Below are 22,380 nucleotides of genomic sequence, written 5' to 3'. Positions count from 1 at the left end.
TGGAAAGTTTTTCTGTAGCCTTCACATATCACAGATACTAATGTCAACAGTATCGTGTGGTGGTGATTTTTTTTCAAGTAGAGGAGCTGTTGCTAAATGTACCCTTGCAGTCTCACAGAATTGACAAGTTTGCTTTTTCTGGTTCATGTATTTGAGAATTTGAATCTCAGTTTCTCTGCAGCTAAGAAAAATCACAACAGCTTTGTTTACTGGATTTGCGTGCATAGGACAATGTTGTCATTGTCTAGGCGGCCAGTTGGAAAGTTGTTTGGGAGTTAGTCTTTTCACAGCTGTGCTCCATATCCATAGCCTTTCCTTCCAGCCACGGAACGCAACAAAATAGTAAGACTTACAAAGATGATGTTGGCAGTCTTCAGGGCAGTCTCGAAGGGTTGTTGGCCTTCTCTGTCACCTCACCTCATGGGAAAGAGGTGAAGCTGAAGTTGCTAATGTCTCACAGTTTGAGTACTTCAAGCTTAGAGATGGCTTCAAAAAGTGTGTAAACAACAGTACCCCATTTGTATTTTTCCCTGCATTTTATAGTGAGCATCTTTCCTGAGAGGCTGAGAGTAGTGTCTGTAAAGGTCAGGGCCAGAGGAAGGTCGGGGAAGGGCTCGAGGTTTAAACAGAAATGCTAACAGCAGTTTCCTGCCCGTTCACCTCAGTCTGAATTGGAAGCACTTGCTTTTAACACCCCTCACTTTTAACATTGGTGTTTCTGTTGCAGGACTGATAACGCTATCAAGAACCACTGGAATTCCACCATGCGCCGCAAGGTTGAGCAGGAGGGTTACCTGCAGGAGTCCTCCAAAGCCGGCCACTCCTCGGCAGCCGCCGGCTTTCAGAAGAGCAACCACCTGATGGCCTTTGCTCACAACCCGCCTTCTGCCCAGCTCCCGGTGGCCAGCCAGCCCCCGCTGGGCAGTGACTACCCCTACTACCACATCACTGAGCCACAGAACGTAAGCTCCCGACAAACGCTTCTCATTTTTGTGTTGCTTTGTTTAATGGGTGGGTGCGAGTTGGCCGTATCTGATTCCAGGAAGAGCGAAGGGTTTTTTCCCGGTCTCCGAGGACGTGTTTGAGGTCAGGCAAGGATGGCTTTGACCTGAGAAGTGATGGGTCTGTGTATGCTTCAGACTGATTGCTGGTGTTCAGGTGGTGGAATCAGGTTTAGCATTTTTAGTGTATTGTAAGCAATGGGAATGTTTTGAGTACTGTTTCTTACAGTGGTGAATATATATGCATTTTAAAAATCAGATGAATCTGGTTAATTCTGTCTTGTATGTCAAAATCTCCCACGTTCACTTCAGTCATATTCTGTTTATGGGTTGCCTGTCAGAACCAAGTAAACAAGTATTGTTTTTAATCTGATTCCTTTCCTATTAGTGATTAATAATGAAACAGGCCACTGCTTTAAACACTTACATTGTAGAGTTTTAGACGATAATAAATTGCATCTTTTGCATTTTCACTTCAATTTAGAAAAATCTTACAAATGCATCTATAAATTATTCATCTTTTCTCATTCAGGAAGGGTACATACTTCATATATGAATTTTCTTTCTTCCTCTGTAATGCTCACTGTCATATTCCTAAAAGCTCTTCATTTTGCTTGTAAACATTTTTGGATTTTTTTGCTATTTTGTCTCCATAGCTTATAAATTTTAAAAGCAAATTTTTGTTTAACACAAATTCACAATGCCAGCAGATAACAGTGTCTTTTGTTTTTTTGGCCTAGGTCCCTGGTCAGATCCCATATCCAGTAGCACTGCATGTAAATATTGTCAATGTTCCTCAGCCAGCTGCTGCAGCTATTCAGGTAGATAATTTGAACATCATTTCGAGAGTCAATTTGTTAAACATTTGCTAAGTCAAAATGCAAACATCTTACATTAAGGAAACGTTTTAATGTAATATGTGTGGAGAGAAAATGGGGAAGGTGGGGGAGTTCTGACAAGGCTAATAATTGCTTTTTCTGTGAATTTAACACACAATAGTTGTCTTCTGGTGTGGTAGCTTTCACTTTCTCCATTTCAAATGTCTGTACTGAAATTCAGCAGGGACTTTGATAGTGGAAAACACAATTGACGTTTGTTTCATCTTTGAGTCTAATTTGGCTATTATAACCACAGGACGGCAAGCCATAAGCATTTTAGTTGCTACATCCTATCAGACCTTTATCTTTTCTTTTCCCTTAACTCTTAATTTCAGAGACACTATAATGATGAAGACCCTGAGAAAGAAAAACGAATAAAGGAATTAGAGTTGCTACTAATGTCGACTGAGAATGAACTGAAAGGGCAGCAGGCATTACCAGTAAGATTGTCACTGTGTGCTTGGATGGAGGGATAGCAGCATTACCCCAGTGCTTGTCTTTTTAACTTTTTACTCCCCCTTTGCCTTTGATACTAATCAAGGCTCTATATTTCCGTTTTAAAAAGATGAAACATAGCACATGTATACTCTGTATCTGCCTTGTAAATTCTTTGATAAAAAAAATCAATTTGCGGGTATTTTACTTTGCAAAGTGGGAGCAGGGCTGGGCTCTGTAACATTACATAATATTGGAACCGTGATGATTGTACTAAAACGAAAAATCCCACAGATCTTAAATCAATACGATCTGCATTTCTGAAAGTGTGCAATGGTTCATGTGATGAAAATGTAGTGCCTGTACGTTAGATTTTTCTTCTCTGTTTTATTCTTCTCTTCAGCTGTGTTTTATACTTTGTAAGCTTCAGACTTGATGCATGTTTGACAGTTCGTTTTACTTCTCCAAATAGTGTTAGATCCTTCATAACTGCATGTGTGGAACAAATGCTGGCTATTACTGAATTCTCACACTTTGTTGTATATTCCATTGGATGTTAATATGTAAAAAACCTTACTTAGTCACTTAACACCATCACCAAAGCCAAGAATCTCCCCAAATCGTTTTTGAAGATAGGTGATAGCCAGCAGTTTCTTTTTTTATATGCATATTTTTTATTTTTGGGTAATATTTAAATTAATAGTAAAACAACTGCATGCATGATACGTTAGTTTGGCCACTTTTTAACTTTAGTTAATATTTTGCAATTTCTTCTGTTGCATGATCACACTGGAAAGAAACTTCTGTTAATTTGTTCTTCTGCTTTCCTAACCACGTTGATTTGACAGCCTCTTCATTGCATTGGTGTAAGCTGTAGCGTTAGACAGGGATAGAAGAAGAAAAGGAGATAAGCAAACAAAAGCAACTCTAACTCTAAACCCTTTAGCCTTTTACAGTGCTGAGTGCTCAGTAGGGAAATTCTGCCGTTTCTTGCTTCTCACAGAAAATGACTTGCAGACAGCTTTTGAACTTTTTGGAGTTAACTCAGTATGAATTGATAATATGTTAGTCACGATACATGCTCATAATCCTGGAAGTAAATTATGAGGTAACTTTGGGATAACAAATAAGATGCCGATATTACTTAAAACGAGATCTTGCACTGATGAAAGGAAACATCTTGACAATTGTTTCATAGGCATAAGTTTTTAGATGATGATGCAACTACTTTTATCTTCCCTCCAGTGGCATCTGACACCTTGTGCAACTTCATTGCTAAGTTCCTTCTGCCTTTTTGCCCCCCCCCCCCCTTTTTCTTTTTTTTTTTTTTCCTTCTTCTTTTAGACACAGAACCACACATCAAACTACCCCGGCTGGCACAGCACCACGGTTGCTGACAATACCAGGACCAGTGGTGACAATGCACCTGTTTCCTGTTTGGGGGAACATCACCACTGTACTCCATCTCCACCGGTGGATCATGGTTGCTTACCTGAGGAAAGTGCATCCCCCGCACGGTGCATGATTGTTCACCAGAGCAACATCCTGGATAATGTTAAGAATCTCTTAGAATTTGCAGAAACACTCCAGTTAATAGACTCCGTAAGTAGAACTGCCGCCTCAGGTGAATTTGTGTGTGGTCAAGGAGTAAGGGGAGAGGAACCGGGACCATCCTAAAAGTGTTTTTTCTTTTTTCCTTTGTTTTTGTTTTTTGATTTTCTGAGTAACTTCTAACTGCTACAAGATCTGAAGCTTAGCTTCTGTATAACAACACACAGTTGCTCATAAATGAAGCCCCCAGCTGTGAAAACGTGTGCTTTTTGTGGATGTCACCTTTCCTGCTGCATCTTGGTATTGGGAGTGTGATTCTTAGCAAAATACACAACAGGAGTTTGAAACGGTCTCTTACTATATTGCATCTCCTTAAACTAAAATCAGAGACCCTGTGGAAGATTTTAAGCACTGAAACAAAACTTTTTTATATTTGAAATGACACATGCTGTAGGTTTATGTGTGGCTGCTCATGTATCTGCATCCTTTTCTAAAACTTTTTGTTGTAGCATCAATAGCTGCTTCTCAAAGCTTAAGGAGCTTGTCCTGGCATATGTGAAGAAAACATGGATTTTAACTTATAGGTAGCTGAGTGACATTGTCATGGCTTTTTCTCATTATGGTCTCCAAGAAACTGTGTGTAACAGGCACGGTGCGTTGAAATAGGTGGCACCTTGCTTCGGCTGCAGAGGCGGCTGCTTCATGCAGTGCCATGTCCCATTCAGCATGTCCAGAGCAGTCATGGTGGTTTAGAGGAGACCAGTCTTGGTTTAGAGTCCAAGGCACTCATTTCTCTGTAACGATTTTCTGTCTTTGTACCCTGCAGAAAATGCTGGACAAGCAGATCGTAGGGACCTCATTTGACTCATTGTTTCTTTAGAAGCTCAGTTGCCAGCAACACTGCTAGGGTGATAGCTTGATATGCTTGAGGTATCAACCGAAAACATACATAAGTGATCAGAGTATTACTACTCGAATAAACAGGGTCGAGTGGAAATGAATTGGGAAAGACTTTGCTGGTGGTGGTTACCGGTATATCCTAGCGCTGTATTTTCATGAGGTGGCACTATACACTGTCTTATAGCTCCGTGCCTCCCACGTTGTTTCAGGATCCTTCATCATGGGGTGATCTCAGCAGTTTTGAATTCTTTGAAGACACAGACACTTCGGCTAGCAAAGCTCCCTCAGGCAGAGCCGCACAGCTTCAGCACAGAGCGGCCAGTGCATGTAGACCTCCAGGACACCCCACCACAAACCTGAGCAAAATCTTGTCGAGTCAGGGCCCTTCTGGCTCACCAAAGTCCTTGTCTGCCTCACAGGGCAGCCCGGCTCCATGGGTGCTTCTTCGCAAAAGGAGAGGGCACTCCAGCCCCTTAGCCAGTGGCCACAGTAGCACCTCGGTACTGGCTGACGGCAGCAGCTCAACTCCTAAGCGCTCCCCTGTCAAAAGCCTGCCCTTCTCTCCCTCGCAGGTAGATCAAGACTTCTGCACAGATGTTACTAATTCTCAAAAGTCACCGCAGTGTTAACAATTTAGAAACTAATCCCTTGGAACAAATGACTAATTGCCGTTGCGCTTGTTGATTTCACTCCGTGTTTGAATCTTCTCACTGCTCCTAGTCTTCACCACTGGGTTCAGATCACCAGCAAGCTAACTGTTGATTCTCTTCTTTTAAATTCATCTGTGGGGCTTGGGCTTTTTTTTTGTTTGTTTGCTTGTGTGTTTGTTTGCTTGATTTGGATAATTTTTGTAGGAGAATATGATTGCTTGCTTTGCTTTTGCTGTTAACTCCTTCAACTACCAGAGCTTAACATTTCTGATCATTTGTAATACTTTCCATCTCTGTCCACTTACAGTATGATTCACATTGACATAGAAAACCCCAAGCTGCATTTAAATAGCATTCAAGGTTGTGAGACAAACTGACAACAACCAGAAAATTCAAATCGTGGCTCGCCATCCTCAGTACCAGCTGTGTGGGGTGGAGTGGAGTAGGAATGAGGAGAAAATTGGCCTCTTAAAATTGCCTGGTGTGCACTTTGAAATTCCTGTCCATTGTTGCTTTGTTTCACAGCTGTGGCACTATTTAAAAGTGTTGTGTTTTGGTTTTGTTTGTCTGTTTCTGTTGGGTTTGCCTTGGTTTGTTGTTAGTCCTTAAAGTCAGAGAAACACTATTGCATGAAGGTTACCGAAAGATTGCAAGTAATGGTCGCCCACTTTATCTCCAGTTATGCATTAGGTATTTTAATCATATATCATTTGCCCAGTGAAACGATACCCCGACACTCACAGATTTGTAGACACTAGAAACGGAAGCCACATTTTAGGTTACTAAGTAGAACTCGTGCAAAAGCGATTTTCTCCAGACTGTTACCACTGCCTCCTTTTCAGTCAGCTGTCTCCATTCCAAAACACTCCATGCAGCCATCACAGGTGGCAATTTTCATTTTATGCTGTGATAGTGGAGCACTTTGTTTTGAGAGAGAGATGATAGGAAATTTTGCTTACTGTCATAACTGCTTTGTTTACTACTTCAAAAATTCCTAGATTCCCCTAATAAACCTTTGTGGAGTTTAGCCCCATCTCCTGTGAGTTTCTTTTTGAAACATCCCCTACTCATTTTCACTTGGTTCGTACCTCAAGCAAGAGGTAAGACTTACCCTACTGCTCTTAATATTAATTACACTATATATGCAGAAAATACAAAGCAGGTTTTTAAGATTTCTTAAAGTGATGGAGAAAGTTTCTGACTGGAACGGAGTGTCATTTTGTTTGTAACTTCCCACTCTGGAAATGCTAGTTTTTGCTTCCTGAAAGCCCCAACCTGAGTACAGTTTTATCACATAGTCTGCTACCCCACATGCACCTACCCGTATTGTAGAAACAGGAGATTTACTTGCAGCAATGAGAGGGAAATGGTTTCTTTTCCTTCTGTTCAATAAAGTCAATTTAAGAAGTCAGCCTTGCAATCTAGATGGCGTTGCTGATTTTTCCTTTTCCTGCCTACAGTTCTTAAACACCTCATCCAATCATGAAAATCTGAACCTGGACAACCCTGCACTAACTTCCACACCGGTGTGTGGCCATAAGATGGCTGTTTCCACCCCATTCCACAGGGACCAGACTTTCAAAACTCAGAAAGAAAATCATGTGTAAGTCTGTAATCACATTTTGCTGTCAGATTCTTTAGGGTTAATTTTTTCAGGTTTGCACACAACCAAAGTTCTGGGTAACTGTACGCTTCCTGTGGAGATGTGCTCTAATACATTCAGATTTTTCTCAGTTTGGAGTAAAACTTTCACTGTATAACTTCAGAGATGGGTTATTGTCATTCACATAGACTCACAGTTTTTTTAAAATAAAGCCATTCTACCGTACCACAGTTAAATAGATGTTCTTCCAGAAAAGCAAAATGGAGTATATGATTGCTGGAAAATATTTTTCAGAGTCTTATTGCTGTCCTTGACTCTATGCATGTATTTTTGTAAGGAGCTAATATTTCTATGCATGTTCCTTTAAAGTTTTTCTCCCTCTTTCTAAAGTTTCAGAACTCCCGCAATCAAGAGGTCGATACTGGAGAGCTCTCCGAGAACACCCACTCCATTCAAAAACGCACTTGCAGCTCAGGAAATCAAATACGGTCCTTTGAAGATGCTGGTAAGAAGGAAACAATGATAAAAGTTGCTTTGATATTAGTGCAGAGGGATGTTCTGGGACTTGCATGTAACGTTTCTTCCTTTCAGCCTCAAACTCCGACTCATCTTGTAGAAGATCTGCAGGACGTTATCAAGCAAGAGTCGGAGGAATCTGCGATAGTGGCTGGGCTACATGAAAGTGGACCCCCTTTGCTGAAGAAAATCAAACAAGAGGTAAATCACAAACTTACCTGAGGCAATTTAATTCAGCCCTCTTTGCTGAGAAACTTAGACCAATACCATTTTCTGTTAAATAGCTGTGTCTGTTTTTCTTTCATGTGAGCCCCAAGATCTTAGTGTCAGTTCTATATAGTGTACTAGGCATGCCTAATTCATCTCCCATTGATTTCCATAGAAGTCTTTCTGCTGTTTTCAGCAGGGGTTTGCTTGGGCTGTTCTAATGCAGTTTTCATTTGAAACTTAAAAAGAAAAAAAATTAGACAGGAATTTGGATTGAATCTTTCTAATATTGGTGAAAACTATAGAAGAATCCCACAGGGACCAAGCTACATGGAGTGACTTAGAAACCTGAACATTTGAGGACGTTGCATTATATTACTTTGTCACTAAAATTCTAAAAATACATATATTCTCAAGCCTTTTTAGGGGATTAAACTCTTGAATACTGACAGAGCGCTGAGTGCAAGTATTCAAAGTTTTATTAGGAGGGGATTTTTTTTTTTTTGAGAACCTTGAACATCCTTTTCAACAAAGAGCAAGGTTGCTGTAAAAGAAAGTACTGTAAATGCGTTGTGCACAGCTGTGAAGAATATTTGTTCGATTTGTTAAACAACTGACAGATATATCTCCTTCTGGTCAGTTAGATACTGTTTTTTTTTCACGGTTCCTTTCCTGCTTTTAGGTGGAGTCTCCAACAGATAAAGCTGGAAATTTTTTTTGCTCGAATCACTGGGAAGGGGAAAACCTGAACACTCAGCTCTTTACACATGCATCTACTATGGAAGATGTGCCAGTAAGTGCGAGCTTTCACACCACTAAATGATTTTTTTTTCTGTTTTGCACCCCTTTCAGTTCTTAAAAGGAAAAGATTTTTATGGTTGACCTTCCTAACCAGTAGGCATTACTAATTACATCCATATTGTTTTCCTGTATTAAGCACATAAGAAGCAAAATTGTGCTCTTAATTAGATCACTGTGATGCATATAGAAGGCTGCAGAAGTTGCAGTCCCTGAAAAAGCCCTTAGCACATGGAGGGCATCTGTGCCTGCGTATAGAAATGAGTGGGTCACAGAGTTAAAACTGTTAAAAGAAGAAGACACTCTGTTTTGTTTTGTGCAGAGGAGATCTGGCATATTCATGGTTCCCTTTGTCCCACCAGACTGCTTGGTGCTGCTGTTACTCTTGCACTCGGGAGTTTCAGGCTGAGCTGTGCTCCCAGGCTGAGCATGCATTTGTGGTGGTTCACAGTCAGGCCAGGTTTGCTTTTAATATGTTCAAATTCAGGTTGTTTTCTTGAGTTCCTAACAACAATATTTTTTTTTCCCTGTTCAGAATCTTCTTACCAGCTCCATTTTAAAAATGCCAGTGTCGGAAGAGGATGGTAGCTTTCACAAAACATTTGCCGTACCTAGGAACAGGCCACTAGCTAGTCCACTGCAGGTAACAAAAATTACCCTTTATATATATATATATATGAATGTCCTATATATATATGTATATGTGTATATGCCTAATGCTTTCTGAGACTGATTTTAGGCTTTTGGATCAGGGAGAACATGGCTGAGGATCTTGCCATGCCTGTGGATGCAAGGAGATGCTGCTCAGAGCAGTGCTGGGGAGCTGAGCATGGCAAAGCCCTGCACGTGGGGTGCTGCATCTCAGCAGGCTCTGGTGTTGCAGCGGTGGGATAGTCCCTGGCTGGCTTTTGCACTGTGCCAACCATTACTCACCAAAGCAATTCCCAGCCACGGTGCGGGAGCTAACGTGGGCCGGAGGCTTTTTCCTGCAGACTTGTTGGATGTGGTTGTGCTGTTTTGGAGAGCGGGAGGGTTTGATAGTAGGGCACTGGCCAGAACTTGTCAGCCAGCCTGGGGCAGGAGGAGGGACTTGGGCAGCCCTTGTGCGCAGGTTTGGTGCAGCCGGGCTCCTCAAGCACTAGCTCCGGCGGTACACCAGAGATGCAGGAGCCTCCTAAATGCTCCTTGTACGTCCTGAGGCCTCTGAGCTCAATTAAATGTGCAACGCTTTTAATGCGAGACAGATGTCAGGCTGGATTTTGGGCAGGTAGGCTTCTTCCAAGTGCTAGCAATTGTATACATTTGCTATGCTTTTGCTTGCATTGGGCCTGATCCAAATCCCACCAAAGTCATTAGCATCCTTTTTGTCAGTTTGTGTAGACTTCAGATCGGGCCCTCCAACCTCTTTCAGAGAACAAAATGGAGTGTAGATAATGATTAATTGTACTTCCACCACAACCCTTATTTTTGAGGTGGATGAATAAGTGATTTTACATCCCTTCTCCACATGGGTGAGTTGAGGGAGAGCGTGTCATTCCTCAGAGTGAGTCACTGTCAGAAAGGAAATGATAACTCCACAGTTCCTGACTTTCAGAAAGACAGTCCATGTGGCTAAACCTTTCTTTCCCCTCTCTCTCTGAAATTTACAGTAGGGGTTATTTGCAGTAAAAAAGAATGAACAAAACCTGGTTTAGATTAAGCATCTCTAGCCTGACATTATAAAGATATTAACATTTTACACACATCCTCGTTTCTGCATTTCAAACATCAGTAATATATGCTGATGGCAGTAACAGACCTGTGTGAGAACTGGATTTTTATTTTGTAGGAATTCCATGATTTCATCACCTATTTTCCCTTTGAAATGTGAATGAAATAGTCTGAAATTTAAACAAAGCAAACCACTTCCGGATGAAACATTACACTTTACTGTGGAGCGGGTTTACATTTTGCATTCTAGAGCCTTTTGGTGGAAACATCTTCGGGGAGCAGGGTCAGTGTCTCCCCTCTGCAGGGGGGTGTCTGCATGGGGAAAGACTCACACTCACGCTTGCTGATTTGCTCTTTGCTCATGAGCTGCACCACTGTGGGGGTCCAGAGGAGGGATTGAAGACTTGCCCCCTCCCTGCTGCTTGAATTCAGGGCTGTTGTTTGTGACTTGACCCTGAACCATCTTGTGGCGGAGCAGCCCAGGGCTCCGACTCTGTGGGCACGCGTGCCTGGGCACTCTGATGCCTGGCCACATCCAGCAGGCAGACCCCAGGCTCCTCAGTAGACTTAGGACAAAATTTTCAGGTAGCTAAACAGAATATGGCGTGGGTTGTCCTGTTACGTGGTGGTTGCCTGCGCTCTGCCTGTAATAAAAATGAAGCATCTGAAGCGCCTGTAGAGTAGGATCTTTTGATCTTAGGTATAACAATGTTATGTTTCCTGCTATCTAAAAATAATTTCTTTACAAGCTGCTATAAACGAAAGGTCTTGTTTAACCTACTCTTCTAACTCATGCTGATTTTGGCCAGGAAGTTTATACAAATAAGGTTGTGGGCTATTCTGTATCCCCTTCTTTAGTCCTTGGTCAGGAAAAACCTTTAGTTTTGCATGTGAAAAGTCAGGTATTCACATTGTTTGGATCAAGAGGACTTTTCCTTAGGTAGAACTGAGTTAAGAAGGATTTCCCAACTCATCTCAGTGTTTAAAAAGTGTGGAACTGAAAGAAAAAGCAGTTGTAAAAAGTCCCCAAATGAATACTTAGTTGCAGCTTCTTTGTGTACCAGTATGAAGGTAAAATTGTTCTACTTGCCAATGAAGAAACACTGAGTATTTCAACTGAAATGTAACCTAAACAAAAAAAAAAAATGAGGTTAGAGGCATATGTGTCTGCAGCATAGACAGGTTTTTCAGAATTAAGTACAGTCATTTCAGGACAATGCTGTATTGGGTGTCCACCGCTGCACAGTCTTAGTGCCACAGCTATGAGGGGGAATCTTCTTCCCCAGCAAAGCTTGCTTTGCCCCAAGAGGGGAATTTGGTGTCATACAGCACCAAAAAGAGCTGTGGTCTGGATCTGATTCATGTCAGAACGGGTGCACTGCTGCTGTGTCCCCATGCTTCTCCCCATCTATGACAGGGCAGCCATGTGCCTATCTTGAGGACAAGCCTGTCTAAAGGGTGCAAAGGTGCAAAGCAATTGAAAATGCTGGTATTTGCGCTTCATTTTTGACTTGTAGCATTTTGTACGTGATCAGATTTTAGCGTGTTACTGTTTTATGCTTTCCAGCTTTTTGCTGTGTTGCCCATGTATGTGTTGCCCATTCACACGCACATGCATGGATGCACACACACTGAAGTAAATCCATTGATTCCATGCAGGTAGAAATGAAACACCAGGGAACTCATCAGGGTGAAATTTAATTGTGTCTGCATATGTTTACATTGCCGCTGTTAATACTTTGGGACTGATCCAACAATTCTTACTGAGGCAAATTCTCATTGACTTCAGTCCAAGTACGAATTATAGCACTCTTTCCACGCTGGGATGTGTGCACGGAGAGGGAAGAGAGAAAGAGCACTACACTTTTTTTTTTTTTTTTTTTTTTTTTCCCCAACAGTCCTTTAATACACTTTGTTCCTAAAATTCTATTTTGTTTTAAATTTCAACTTACCAAAGAGGGAAGTAGTACGTTTACCAGGCTGCAACATTTTTCATTGCCTTAGTAACTTGCACTGCATTTACTTGAAGAAAAAGATTCTTAGCTCACCAAAGTGTTTGATTACTTACAAACGTTCAAAGCAAGCTCTTAAAGATACTTTTGATTGCATTTTGAATGCACAACTGATCATGCACAACTTGGTAAATGATAGCTGATGACCGTATCAGTTGGCATGAAGTGATTCACCATCACTTGAGAGGAACAGCGTGTGACATCATTTGGCAGGCGAGGGCAGGATGTAACGGCACAGGGAATGTGGCAGTATCAGTATTACTTGCCAGAACTAGGGGAGAAAATGTCCTTAAACCCAAGGAGTGCAGGCTTCATCCTCATTTGATCCCCTCTGTGTAAAATGCTGGGTGTAAAATCATCTGTGTTAGAACCTTTCTAGTAAGGTGTGAAGATTCAGCCTGCATTTCTGTCCTGCAGGGCAAATCTTATGGTTTGCATTGGATATTCTCTTTCTGGCAGGAACAGATGTCTTGCCATCCCCATGTGTTGCCTAAGCATGGAATTAGTCTTACACTGCATTGCATGGTTCCCAAATATTTTTGCTTTATATTGGTGGACTTAGTTATAACCAGTGTTCTATATTTTTTCACTCATACCACGTTCAGTTTCAGTGCAGGGAGATCTTGGCCTCACTAGGAATTTTTTCAAGGGTCAAGATGTTGGGGTAGCATATGAGGCAGACTGGTGATCTATGCAGAGCATTTGCTTGAATTGCACCAAATAAGTGGTTACATAAAAACTATGTTTCTGGCTGTTCCTGCCTAAAAGTTATGTTTTATTTCTCATTATGTTCTGTAGCCAGTCAAACAAGTAGAAGTACATAATTCAAACTATCCTAACATAGACATTTTAACAGTTAGAAAAGTAGGCTAAATTGTAGGCCATCCACCTAACCCTGCAGGCTATCAAAAGACACCATGAAATGGAGCCTTTTAAGAAAATAGCGCTGCTTTGATATCTTCTTCCCCCAGTAACAAAGGAAACAACACAAGGTAAAAGCCCTGCAAGCTAAAGAGAATGTTCTTAAACCCATAGCTCCTGTCACTTTCCATTTTTTAACCACAGACTGACACGTTTCAGCTCGAATTTCCTGACTTTCAGCGGTTTATGTAACCCTTTTCTTTAAAGAGTAAGTTTAAAGGATTTTAAAACAGTTACTTGCATTAACATTTTCAAGAGTGTGAGCTGTCATTAGCCTTAATTTACTCCATTTAAAAAGCAAGTTGTGGAATTTCATTTGCAGCTAGTTGGAAGACAAAGCTTATAGGCGAGGCAGCAGGCTCTCCTGCAGCAGCAGACCTCAAGAGGAGCCTTTCTCTGGCTTTCCTCCATGCTTCTTTCAGGCAAGAAGATCTCAAAGTCTCATACTCTGCTTTGTTTAATCTAGGGAAAGGGGAAAACATGCTGTGTTCAAGTCCTGGGAGTTTCAAGATTTACATAGCAAAGAAAAGTAGCTGTGAAGTTCTCCCGCACCAACGTTATCTGTTCTCTCCTGATCTGTACAGGAGCTGTGCTTTGCGCAGGTGAGGAAAGCAAAGAGAGGTTGGAAGGTACAGGTCAGTCACTGCAGGTTTTCTTCCCAGAGCAGCAGAATTTAGGCTGTGAACAGTTCAGGAGTTGTAGCTGCCCCGAGCAGGTGATGGTCTCTCAGCTTTCAGAAGCTGCGGAGCAGTTGCAGAAAAGGGAAGGCTTGGCAGTCAGCCATTTGCAGCAATGTGTTCTCATCTGTGAATAAAAATAAAATTATTTAAGGTCCAAACTAGAAAGGTACCGAAGGTCCTAATGTGAGTTGCAGGTGCTCAAACCATTTCCATCTCTCCCCCATTAGTCTTACTTAAAGCTCATACTTCTCAAACAGGAGTTTTGTCTGAGTGAGGGCTTCAGGGTTAAGCTCTTAAAAGCACCATCAAATAGCTCTGCCTAGCACTGGTATCAGGCTTTTAATAAAAGATGAAGAGTTTGGCTGTTTTTTTCTTGCACATGTAGCAAGCTGTATTTCTGAACAACTGCAGAAACCACAGAGTTTGGGGAAAGGCTGTCCCACACCCCAGAGAGAAACTAGCAGAAATAGTGCTCTGCCTTAGGAAATGGAGTGGAGTAGGAGAGTTCTTAGCTGGTCTTTGCTGTCCGCTTGCGATCAGAAGAGCTTCCCTTGTTCCTGCATTATTACAGAGTAGAAAACCAAACTGTTATACATTATATCCATCACATCCTGCTAGGAAAATCCTTTGTTTAGAGCACTGGCATTGATTGTTTCAGCACTTAGGAAGGAATACTGCGTTTCTGTTGTAAGCCTTCTTCTCTGTGGCATGTTCTGCAGATTTGGCTAACATGACACAAACGTACATAACACCAGCAACTTTGCTGGAGTTGCTGAAGACATCTGTCAGCGCACCGGGGATTTAAAATCTGTCTTTTAAAATAGTTCTTTTTAAAAAAATAGTTCTTTGCACTCGTACAGCACTTCCAGCAGTTGGCGAGCTCTGCAGGGCACTGCTTCAGCAGCGTTTGGTTTTGCTCTGCCCTCGCAGGCAAGGTGTCGTGATGCAGGAACTCTCTTACAGCGCATGAAGAGGCGGGCTCGAGTGCAGAGAGTTCGAAGAGCACCTTTCCAGAGGCTTTTCTTTCCTTACTCTTGTCTGTTTTCTCTAGATGGTCCAAGTTTTTATTTAAAGTGCTTTAACTGGATATCCCAGTTACAGCTCTGACAGCTTGTTTACTGTTCACATCTGCCCAAGGGCAGTTGAAGGCACATTACAGGATAAGTGAGGTAGTCCTGCTGCCAGGAGAAGGATGTGCTGGTAGGATTACTGAGGTTAAAAAAAAAAAAAAAAAAAAAAGAACTGGGGAGAACAACATAGCTGGACCTGTACCATGGGTCCGTAATTTTATGCTATGGGAACTCACAGTAGCATACCTTCTTCTTCCCTTACTCCCAGTTTAAACTTTAAAAACTGCTGTGCATGGAAGAGAAAAATGCAGCTATGGAAATACTGGCAGACAAGGCTTAAATTGTTTTAATTAACAGCAAAATTAAGAGTAGTGTCCTGCTCTTTGAGCCAATAGAAAACATATATGGAATGAATCATACTGCGGAAATCCCTTTCTTTCCCCACTGGCTAGGGATTTAGGTGCCAAAAGGAACACCTCACTCTTAGACGGCTGAATTTAAGTGGAATGAATCCCCTGAACTGATGAAAACATGCACATCAGTTTCAGTGGGTTTGGGGTCAGGCCTTTTGGCTTCTAATTACAAAGCTTCTGCATTTCCATCCATTGATCTTCAGAGCTGGACCTTTAAAAGTGATAGGGGAGATAAAATGAGCTTTCTCCAAAAGGAGTGTTTTAACTCTGTTTCTGTGCTGTTTTCCTGCAAGCCCCTAGCTTTTTGCCCAATTCTCTTCTCTTCTGATGAGTCTGGGAAGCGCTGCTGTCTGCAGGGCACTGACGCTTTCTGGTAGCAGAGCCCTGTCGATACTCGCTGAGACACTAACATGGAAGGAGACAACGTGTTTCTCAGCCTCCAGTTTTGCTTCTCCTTTTTACTCGGTGATCCCTAAGCTGCGGGTGTTCAGCCCCGGAACCTGGGTCGTGAGACCCAGCGCTCCCTGCCAAGAGTGGAAGCAGCGTTTCTCGCGTTCAGATGACTTTCACACATGCCTCTGGCGCTGCGCTGCAGGGCTGGCAAGGCAAAGGCATTGTGCTTTGTTATGTGCTTGCTGCTCAGAGCCAAGACTTCACACAGAATATGTTTATTAAAAATGCCTACTGTAAATGTTGCGTGAGTTCCCCGGGATAAAATTGAAAATTCTCAGTAAGTAGGCTGCTTTAGTAAATACACCACTTTGGGTCAAATTCTGCATTCGCAGTCTTCAGTGAGACTGGAAAGTTAGTTTTTTTTATATATTGCCCTAGGAGGAAAAAAAAAATGTAATGTATTTCTGGGAAAATAATACCAAGGTTGAAATTCAGTGAGGCAGACTGTCCCACACTGTCTCTGCAGCAGAATTTTGTGCAGGCAGGAGCTGGGGATCGGACTGATCCTCCCATCACTTCCCTTGCCAGCTGCACCCTGATTCCCCAGGGTGCTGGGACACCCTGGGAGAGGGCAAGGGGTTACAGCCCATGCGGCTTCTGCTTCTCTTCTGACATCAGGCTAAACGAAGACCAGGCTTTAGGTGGAATGAGTGACATGTAGCAGCCTGCTGAGATGTTGGAGATATCAGGATACTGATTTTTTTTTTCTTTCTTTTCTAAACACATGGCTGTTAATACAAAGAGCTCAGTGTAGATACTAACAATTAAGCCTATTTTATGAAATTGGGACACTACTTGCCTGAAGTTACTTCCAATCCTTAAAAATTGGGCTTTTCCTGATATGTTTTCAGTTATTTAGGGGACTGCTGATCTAACTTTTTTAGACCAGTGCTTTGAAGCTTTGGAAGATCACAGGGAAACATTGGCTGGACACGTATTTCTGTCCTTTAAAATGATGGATATTTTGGAACCACCAACTGCTTTTGAGGTGCACAGACCAAATGTGACTTCTTCAAAGTAAGACTGATGGCATTGCACCAGCCATTAGCTTGATACCTGATGCAAATGTCTCTGAGATAATATGGGGAAGTGTGTAAGTCCCACGGAGGAGCTATAGGAGGTTGCAGGTTCCTAGCTGATGTAGGCACCTTTGTAAAAGCTACGCTGGAAGCTGTTTAAGCAAAACATAAGAGAAACTGTGGCATGTCCTATGCGTGTCTGCAGCACACAAAAAGTGTGTCACACCTGGTTTTGGCTGTGGTGTGTACCCGAGGCTGAGCCACAGCACAAAGTATACAGCCCACTCAGGCTGAACAACACCAGAAAGAAGTGTATCATGTTTGTTCACTTCACAGAGGTGGCTTTCCCACAAAAAGCTGCCGAAACTAATGATTTGAGGTCAGACCTTGTTCTCCTTCACACGGAGAAATCCTACTGAAACTCAGCAGGAGTTTTGCCTGCAAAAAGATGTCAGAAGCAGAGGCAACATTTGAAACATGTCTACAGAGAAGAGAAAGCCATGTCTGGGGAATCACAGAGGATTAGCTTGCTTATCCTCATCTTGGTCATGCTTGTTCATTGGTTTTGTCCTTTTTGAGCCTGCCAGCCCTCCAGAACAGGGAACCTCCATCCCTGTGTCTGTACCAGTGCCATGATTAGGGCATGTAATGAAATTTATCTACATTTTGTATGTTGCACAGCCTTTTGACTATACATATGCCCCAGATAACACTGTTTACAGTCTGAAGAGCATTCTTTGAGAGCATAGTTTAAGGATCCTCTTGCACAGCTAGCAACTAGAAGGAGCATCATAAAGAGCCATGGGCTTGTCAGGACACTTCTGCTCTTAGCAGACAGTTTACAGTCCACTAATTATGCTACACCCAGTGTCCTAGTTATTGAGAGGGCTTTGGCCATCTTGTTGAGTGATGTAGATCTTCAAATGCAAAGATGATCCTGTTGAAAGCAGACAAAAACAGATTTGTCTCCTGATTTGTCTTTGTTAGTGGATCTTGGGGCTTAGACCTTCTTAACCTTGAAGAGTAGTTTGACCCCCTTGCTGGCAGGCAACCTTCAGCTGAGGACAGCCGTGTGCTGTTTTGGAATGCAGGGCGTTCATGCAACTGCTTCTATATAACAATCTAGTTTTTATTTAGGTCTTAATGAATACCTCAATGTGAAAAACAGATAGACCGAGTAAGTGGAAGAGTTCAAGAAATAAAACAAAACGTGTGTATAAGTGTGTATGTTATACTGGTAAATTCCAGGAGCTTTGAAATTTCTTTACTGTTTATAGCTCAAGGCAATGAGAAACATCTCGCATGTGTAGTGAGTAAATAAACACACTGCACACAGCCTTCTGTGCAGATATGTTTATCTCACTTTAACATTATACTAAATGGTGTCTCTAACCTCCATAAATACCACAAGAAGTAAAATGGCTTACTCGATAATTAAAATGCTGTTTCTGCCAAGGGTCCCCCCACGTCTCTTCTCTTTTGCCAGAGGAGCTCTACTAATGGGCACGTGCTAATCGCTGCGCACAGGTGAAAGCTGCTTTGAGCGTGGGCCTGTTTGTTAGCTGTGGTCAGGCCATCGGGATCATTGGGGTGGTTCAGGGAGTGCAGAGGCATTGCAGCTGCATCGCTAGAATGAGGGCTCAGCAGTCATTTTTCTGTGGTTACTGCACCAAGCATAACTGAAGGTTTTAACCTGCCTGTGCCCTGTTGACTGTAAAGTCCACCTGCAAATAAAGTGTCTGTTTAGACCTTTAATGGAGAGGAAAGATGAAAGGTGAGCCTGTGAATGTGGACTTGTAGAGAAGAAACACGCCGAAGTGACATGCGTAGTGGATGAGGGAAAGGCTGTGGATGTGGTCTACCTTGATTTCAGTAAGGCATTTGACACTGTTCCCCACAGCATTCTCCTCAGGAAAGTGGCTGCTCATGGCTTGGACTGGCGCACACTTCGTTGGGTTAAAAACTGGCTGGATAGCCAGACCCAGAGAATTGTGGTGAATGGAGTTAAATCCACTTGGAGGGCAGACAGTGGTGGCGTCCCCCAGGGCTCAGTACTGGGGCCAGTTCTCTTTAACATCTTTATCGATGATCTGGACGAGGGGATCGAGTGCACCCTCAGTAAGTTTGCAGATGACACCAAGTTAGGTGCGTGTGTCGATCTGCTCGAGGATAGGAAGGCTCTGCAGGAGGATCTGGATAGGCTGGACCGATGGGCCGAGGCCAACGGTATGAAGTTCAACAAGGCCAAGTGCCGGGTCCTGCACCTGGGGCACAACAACCCCAAACAGAGCTACAGGCTGGGAGATGAGAGGTTAGAAAGCTTCCTGTCAGAGAAGGACCTGGGAGTATTGGTTGATAGTCGGCTGAATATGAGCCAGCAGTGTGCTCAGGCAGCCAAGAAGGCCAACAGCATCCTGGCTTGCATAAGAAACAGTGTGGCCAGCAGGTCCAGGGAAGTGATTGTCCCCCTGTACTCGGCTCTGGTGAGGCCGCACCTCGAGTACTGCGTTCAGTTTTGGGCCCCTCGCTACGAGAAGGACATGGAGGTGCTCAAGCGAGTCCAGAGAAGGGCTACGAAGCTGGTGAAGGGTCTGGAGAACAAGTCTTACGAGGAGTGGCTGAGGGAGCTGGGACTGTTTAGCCTGGAGAAAAGGAGGCTCAGGCTTCTTTACTGAAGGGGTTGTTTGCACTGGAATAGGCTGCCCAGGGAAGTGGTTGAGTCACCATCCCTGGAGGTCTTTAAAAGACGTTTAGATGTAGAGCTTAGGGATATGGTTTAGTGGAGGACTTAGTGTTAGGTCAGAGGTTGGACTCGGTGATCTTGGAGGTCTCTTCCAACCTAGACAATTCTGTGGTTCTGTGATTCTGTGAAACCCAGTGGGAACTTGGAAGGTTTTGAATCTTGGCTCTGCTGGTTGGTCTGGTCTGCCCGCCCCTCAGGTCGCAAGCTGGGAAGCAAGGACAACATGTTTTTGGCTCTTGTGTTGAGGCTTCACTTTCTGTGGAGATAACACAACATCCCCCTGTAGATTCACGCAACTCTTAATGGAAAGTTTGCAACTCGAGAGACTCAATTCACATGATGTTCACTCCAAATCTTCTCACTGTTTCCTTCCAACTCAGCATCTGAACAATGCTTGGGAGTCAGCGTCCTGCGGGAAGATTGAGGACCAGATGGCCCTGACCGACCAGGCGCGCAAGTACATGGCCGCGTTCCCAACCCGGACTCTGGTGATGTGAAAGGGCCGACGGACTTCTCCGGAGAAGCATTATGGTTGTCAAACACTCCACGTTCGCTGGGAAGTCCCTGTTCCTCTGCGTGAAGACTTTCATTGAATGGGAGACAAGCCTATCTTTGTTGTGGTACAACAGTTGGGAGCAGCACGAAGTGCATTTAGTCACTGAGCATATATATTCTTGTTGGATTTCACCCAACTTAAGAGGATTTTTTTTTTTTTTGAGTAAGTGATACTTGCCTAAATTATTAGGTACTAAGTTTTAATCAGTAATTAATGATCTTAAGTGCAGACTTACAATACAGGTAATTTTTTTTTGTACTTTCTGAGATCAAGCAGAACGAATGCACCAGTATTGTTATTTCAGTGATGTGCTATCCAGGGGTGGGGTTTTGTTTGTTTCTTTTTTATTTTTTTTTATAATAAAGAGCAGGTACTCAAACAGATTTATTTTAAATCACTGAACAAAATGCATTGGTGTAAAATACCGAGTGAAAAGCATTACTACACATGCTAGTCTGTGCAAAGGAAGAAAACTGATCCAAGATCCTGAATGCTCAGACATCCATGCCTCTTGAAATACTCTTTCATCCTGTTTATGGTTCTAGACCATTATACATTGTGTGTTTCTGTTGGGGGGGGTTAATTAGCTTGCTTTAAAAAAATATTACTGTATGAAACATAGATTTATGAGAAAAATTATATTTTTATTCAGTAATTTAATTTTGTAAATGCCAAATGAATACTGTGTTTTGCTGCTACAGACCTTAGTGTGTAGACATGCTGCTAGTGTAAAAGGAGCAGTAGAGCTTTATATGGAAAGAAAACAGATGTTGATGTTAGCTAATTGACTATGCACTAGCATTTCAGACCTTTTTATTTTAATTTTTTTTTTACATCATTTATATTTTTCCCTTTTTTTTTTATAAGCAATATTTTTGAACACTGTTCCTGGGAGATTTTTTTGTCTGGATGTGTTGTTTTGTTTCTCATTGGTTTATAACAGCATGCATTGCACCTTCATATGTTTGGGAGAACACTGTCTTGTTCATGTTGTCTGTTTTGTTCCATGTCTAGCTAATTGTTCCCTAACTTGGGTCTTGTGTACTGAATCAGGTTCTTAGAAATACATGGTTCTTTCTACTGCCATACCAAACCTTTATCGATATGGCAAAACACTGATTTTATTTTATTTTTTTTTTTATTTTTTATTTTTTTTTAATAACAGCCTTTGACTTTGCTGCCTTAATAGCATTTGGTGCAGCTTCATCTGCACTTAATTTTTTATACGACAATGTACTGCCTTGTAGATAAATAAAGTGTGTTCTTTTTTACTTAAACCCGCATGGTCTCCTAATCTTGTTTGTCTTTAATGTTTTGGCAGTGTTGTTACAGGCAACAATCAAGCCACAAAGGTTTTTTTCCAGCACACTTAGATAAGTGAGGAAGAGAGTTTTGCACACCATAGGTAGCCTCAACATCCTCAATTCTCATTGATTGTTAACGAAGTTGAAGGAGCACAGCACAAAACAGTAGTTGGCAGGTTGTGGGCTCAAGGTGCATCTGTAGGGACACCAAGGTCCAGGTCAGCTTCAGCTGGTAGGAGGGTAACTGCAGCTTGTGTGCAAAACTGCTGTTCTACCAAAATACTGGCTAATCTGTTTCTTCATTTAAGACCATTAAGATCAAGAATCAACTGAATAAGAGTGAAATATTCTGAAGTTCCAATACTGTGGAATAAACTTTTTCACACCTGTCTTTCTTAAGAAACTAGAACTGAGAATATACTCTGAAACCCCACTGCATTATGCTCCACAGCAAGTTACTGGGCAGACCTGAGGACATTCAGCTCCAAAAAATCTAGAAAATATAATAAATTGGCTTCTTAAAATATTAAAAAGAAAGAAGGACACAACTTGCAAGGAAGAATTTTCATTTTATTTGGGAGCCTGAAAATGCATCCTTTGCTGAAGTTTCTGCAAGTGCTACAAAGTCATTCCTGAGAGCAGACTACAGCTCTGTGAAGGAATCAACTGCTGTCAGTCCCAAAAGCTCTCTGAAGGCTGCTGGTGAGGGCTTGGGCACATCAAAGCCCCATGGCTGCTTAGGGGAGAGCTGTCCCAGTTGGGACATGTAGGAGTATTCTTTGTGGCTCTGCTGCTGCCGTGCTCGTTCAGAGCATCCCAGGGAGCATCACACTAATTTTAGAAAGGGGAACCTGAGCTTTCCTGGATCGGGAGGTTGGCAGGAGGAGTAGATGGAGAGAAGAAGGATCAGTTTCCAAGCCTATGTAGTGGGGGGACCCAGGGAGAAGCAACCCCTAGGTA

The 22,380-nt window shown here is 42.4% G+C and overlaps 1 protein-coding gene across 5 annotated transcripts in view; it reads left to right on the top strand.

Annotated features, from left to right (window-relative positions):
* Window positions 1–21,393, top strand: part of MYB (MYB proto-oncogene, transcription factor) — a 29,208-nt gene extending 7,815 nt beyond the window's left edge. The window contains exons 6-16 of one of the 5 annotated variants that reach the window (XM_035321602.1): window positions 728–962; window positions 1,742–1,822; window positions 2,215–2,319; window positions 3,659–3,916; window positions 4,975–5,337; window positions 6,876–7,018; window positions 7,409–7,523; window positions 7,610–7,735; window positions 8,424–8,534; window positions 9,075–9,182; window positions 19,941–21,393. In XM_035321602.1, coding sequence (XP_035177493.1) covers window positions 728–962; window positions 1,742–1,822; window positions 2,215–2,319; window positions 3,659–3,916; window positions 4,975–5,337; window positions 6,876–7,018; window positions 7,409–7,523; window positions 7,610–7,735; window positions 8,424–8,534; window positions 9,075–9,182; window positions 19,941–20,057 — 1,762 coding nt within the window. In that variant the 3' untranslated portion in view covers window positions 20,058–21,393. The remainder of the gene's footprint in view (window positions 1–727; window positions 963–1,741; window positions 1,823–2,214; window positions 2,320–3,658; window positions 3,917–4,974; window positions 5,338–6,875; window positions 7,019–7,408; window positions 7,524–7,609; window positions 7,736–8,423; window positions 8,535–9,074; window positions 9,183–19,940) is intronic. The other 4 variants (XM_035321604.1, XM_035321603.1, XM_035321605.1 and 1 more) reach the window with 4 other exon arrangements.
* Window positions 21,394–22,380: the final 987 nt, after the last annotated feature.

Source organism: Oxyura jamaicensis, chromosome 3 (assembly GCF_011077185.1).
Source record: "Oxyura jamaicensis isolate SHBP4307 breed ruddy duck chromosome 3, BPBGC_Ojam_1.0, whole genome shotgun sequence".
Taxonomy (NCBI): domain Eukaryota; kingdom Metazoa; phylum Chordata; class Aves; order Anseriformes; family Anatidae; genus Oxyura; species Oxyura jamaicensis.
The sequence above is the reverse complement of the archived record's forward strand: the minus strand, read 5'-3'. Positions and strand labels throughout refer to the sequence as shown.